This window comes from Palaemon carinicauda, chromosome 1 (assembly GCF_036898095.1).
Source record: "Palaemon carinicauda isolate YSFRI2023 chromosome 1, ASM3689809v2, whole genome shotgun sequence".
NCBI lineage: Eukaryota > Metazoa > Arthropoda > Malacostraca > Decapoda > Palaemonidae > Palaemon > Palaemon carinicauda.
In genome coordinates this window covers 69,551,586-69,554,085 of record NC_090725.1, presented here as the reverse complement: position 1 = coordinate 69,554,085, position 2,500 = coordinate 69,551,586, and the positions used below count along the sequence as shown (strand labels likewise).

The 2,500-nt window shown below is 31.3% G+C and overlaps 1 protein-coding gene across 1 annotated transcript in view; it reads left to right on the top strand.

Annotated features, from left to right (window-relative positions):
* The window catches only part of LOC137642379 (uncharacterized), a 9,469-nt gene that overhangs the window by 869 nt on the left and 6,100 nt on the right, over positions 1–2,500 (top strand). The window contains exon 2 of the mRNA XM_068374881.1: positions 284–445. Within this exon, the coding sequence (XP_068230982.1) occupies positions 322–445 (124 nt within the window). The 5' untranslated portion in view covers positions 284–321. The remainder of the gene's footprint in view (positions 1–283; positions 446–2,500) is intronic.

The window sequence follows — 2,500 nt, the reverse complement described above, 5'->3', positions numbered from 1 at the left end:
GAAGTGTTTTATGTCAATTGTTCATTAATCCTCTTGAAATTTATTTATTTCCTTATTTCCTTTCCTCACTGGGCTACTTTTACCCTGTTTGGAGCCCTTAGACTTATAGCATTCTACTTCTCCAACTACGGTTGTATCATATCTACTACTACTACTACTACTACTACTACTACTACTAATAATAATAATAATAATAATAACACGACTATTTATATTCCGCAGAATTAAATACGATAAATTTCTGAGTAATGTATAATGTATTATCAAATTTTTATATTGTCAGGTCATTGAAGAAACCAGAAAACGGAGAGAAAAAGAAAGATGACGATAATGTTTCGAACAAATAAGCGAGAAGAAATGAGGCTCCTTACTCATAAGAAAATAAAGATTTGCTTATTTTTCTTGGCTATTGGTCTTTCTCAAGGAACGCAAGAAGAAGACATAGGTAAAGTATTATCTAATTTCATACACTTTAAAAATTTTCATTAAAAAGAAGGTAAAAATCCTGAAATAAATGTTGCCAGGCATTTACCGTTTTAAAAACGGATATATTAACGTTAAGGAGTGATATTGCGGTCACAAATTCGTAGAAGATAATAACAAATTAGGGTAAAAATTAGGGTCGCCTGTATTTTATTGAAATGCGGCTGAGAACAGTATATTTTTACTGAGAAAATTCCGATTAAAATTACTATTTTTTTTTTTTAACAATGTAGGTGAAGGTCTTACGTTACTTTATTTTCTTTCGATCTGTTGTGACCAGTTATTAACTAGAATGTATCAATATCAAAATTGGCTTTTTATCACTTCAATCAGAACTATTTATCTGGTTATATAACTTCATATGCATATCTATTCATTTATTTAATTTATCTATTTATATGTATGTTTATTCTATAGTAGTAGGTTAGTACTGGTTTACTGCAAAACTTAATTTCATCACTGAAAAATAATCTTTCAATATATCATTGGAATTTTCTTAAACGTTATACCTTTTATCCTCAGAGACAATACGCGAACGTATTTTCAAAGCAACATTCTTCAAACTTTTTATTGCAATGATTGATGGCAATTACATGATCCAATGCCTACTAACACATGTCCTGTTGCTCAGCCCAAGAGCAGCTCAAAGAATTTCACTTTGAATTATTCTAAGATTATTATGTAACTAACTGATATGAATAATTTCAATAGAGCAATTCGTCTTAGAATCTTTCTTAAAAGTAGTCAAAATTAAGGAAAACAATATCCACAAAGACGAATAGACGGAGTGTTTAGGCATGAGATAAACAAAGTATATTAATGATAATAATGATAAAGAAATATAGATAATTTGGCATTGTTTTCGGAACCCTTTTCAATACCTTGGTTAAAAAAAAAAACAGGAATATTACATGTACGGGTCGCGCCTGTCGTCTGCCAGACGTAAAAAGATGAGAATTTAAAACTCAGGGATAAAAAGGACGAAGTACACTCATTGTCTCTGAAATGGGACATTTGCACTTTTTCTTGCGATATCAAGAATCGAGATACAGTATATTTGTTTAGTAGGTTGTCAAGACTGCACCTAAAAGCTCTGCTGTAAGATATTCACAGGAACACTACAAAACAATTGAGGTACTAGATATCTTATACACCCGCATGTTTTTATTTCTAAGATCTCTCTGCTAACCTCTTTTATTTCCACTCTTTCCGTCTAACGTGGTTTTCCATATTCATATTCAGCTATTCTATCTTATTTCTCTTCCTCTGTTTCTAAGTTTTTATAGTTTATATATGAAAGATTTACTTTAATGATGTTTCTGTTTTTAATATATTTTATTCTAATTGTTCATTACTTCTCTTATAGCTTATCTATTTCCTTGTTTCCTTTCCTCACTGGGGTATTTTTCCATGTTGGGGACCTTAGGCTTATAGCATCCTGCTTTTCCAAATAGTGTATAATAATAATAATAATAATAATAATAATAATAATAATAAAAGAACACGATCCTGGAGTTGGGAAAACACCAAATTTTCTATCATTTCTAGACAAAAAGAAAACTAAACATTATTTCATGTTCATATCTAATATTCTCACGTATTTTCTGATCACAGTTTTTATGTTACTTATATTTTTGCGTCTCCTTTCATTTCCTCCTATATTTGCTGATGGTATATCTTAGTTAGTGCTTTGAATTTCGACCTACACATCTTCATCTTTTTTTTATCTTTGGTGGCCGGTTGTCTGTGCACCAGAAACCCAGTATTGTGACCACGTGTAGGCCTACGACTGAGAAGTCTGTGAAGAGATGTAAGTGTAGGCCTACCTACTTTTTACACGAAACTTTCCGATCATTCTTGTTTAGGATTATGTCTAACTCTGAATTTGGCTCTGTTCTGGTCTTAGCTAATTCAAAAGCTCCACAGAATCATTTTAGGCTTGAGAACATTAAAAAACTTTAATGTAGCGGGCTTACTTCATGGCATCACATCTTCTTTATCCCTTCATCTTTCTATC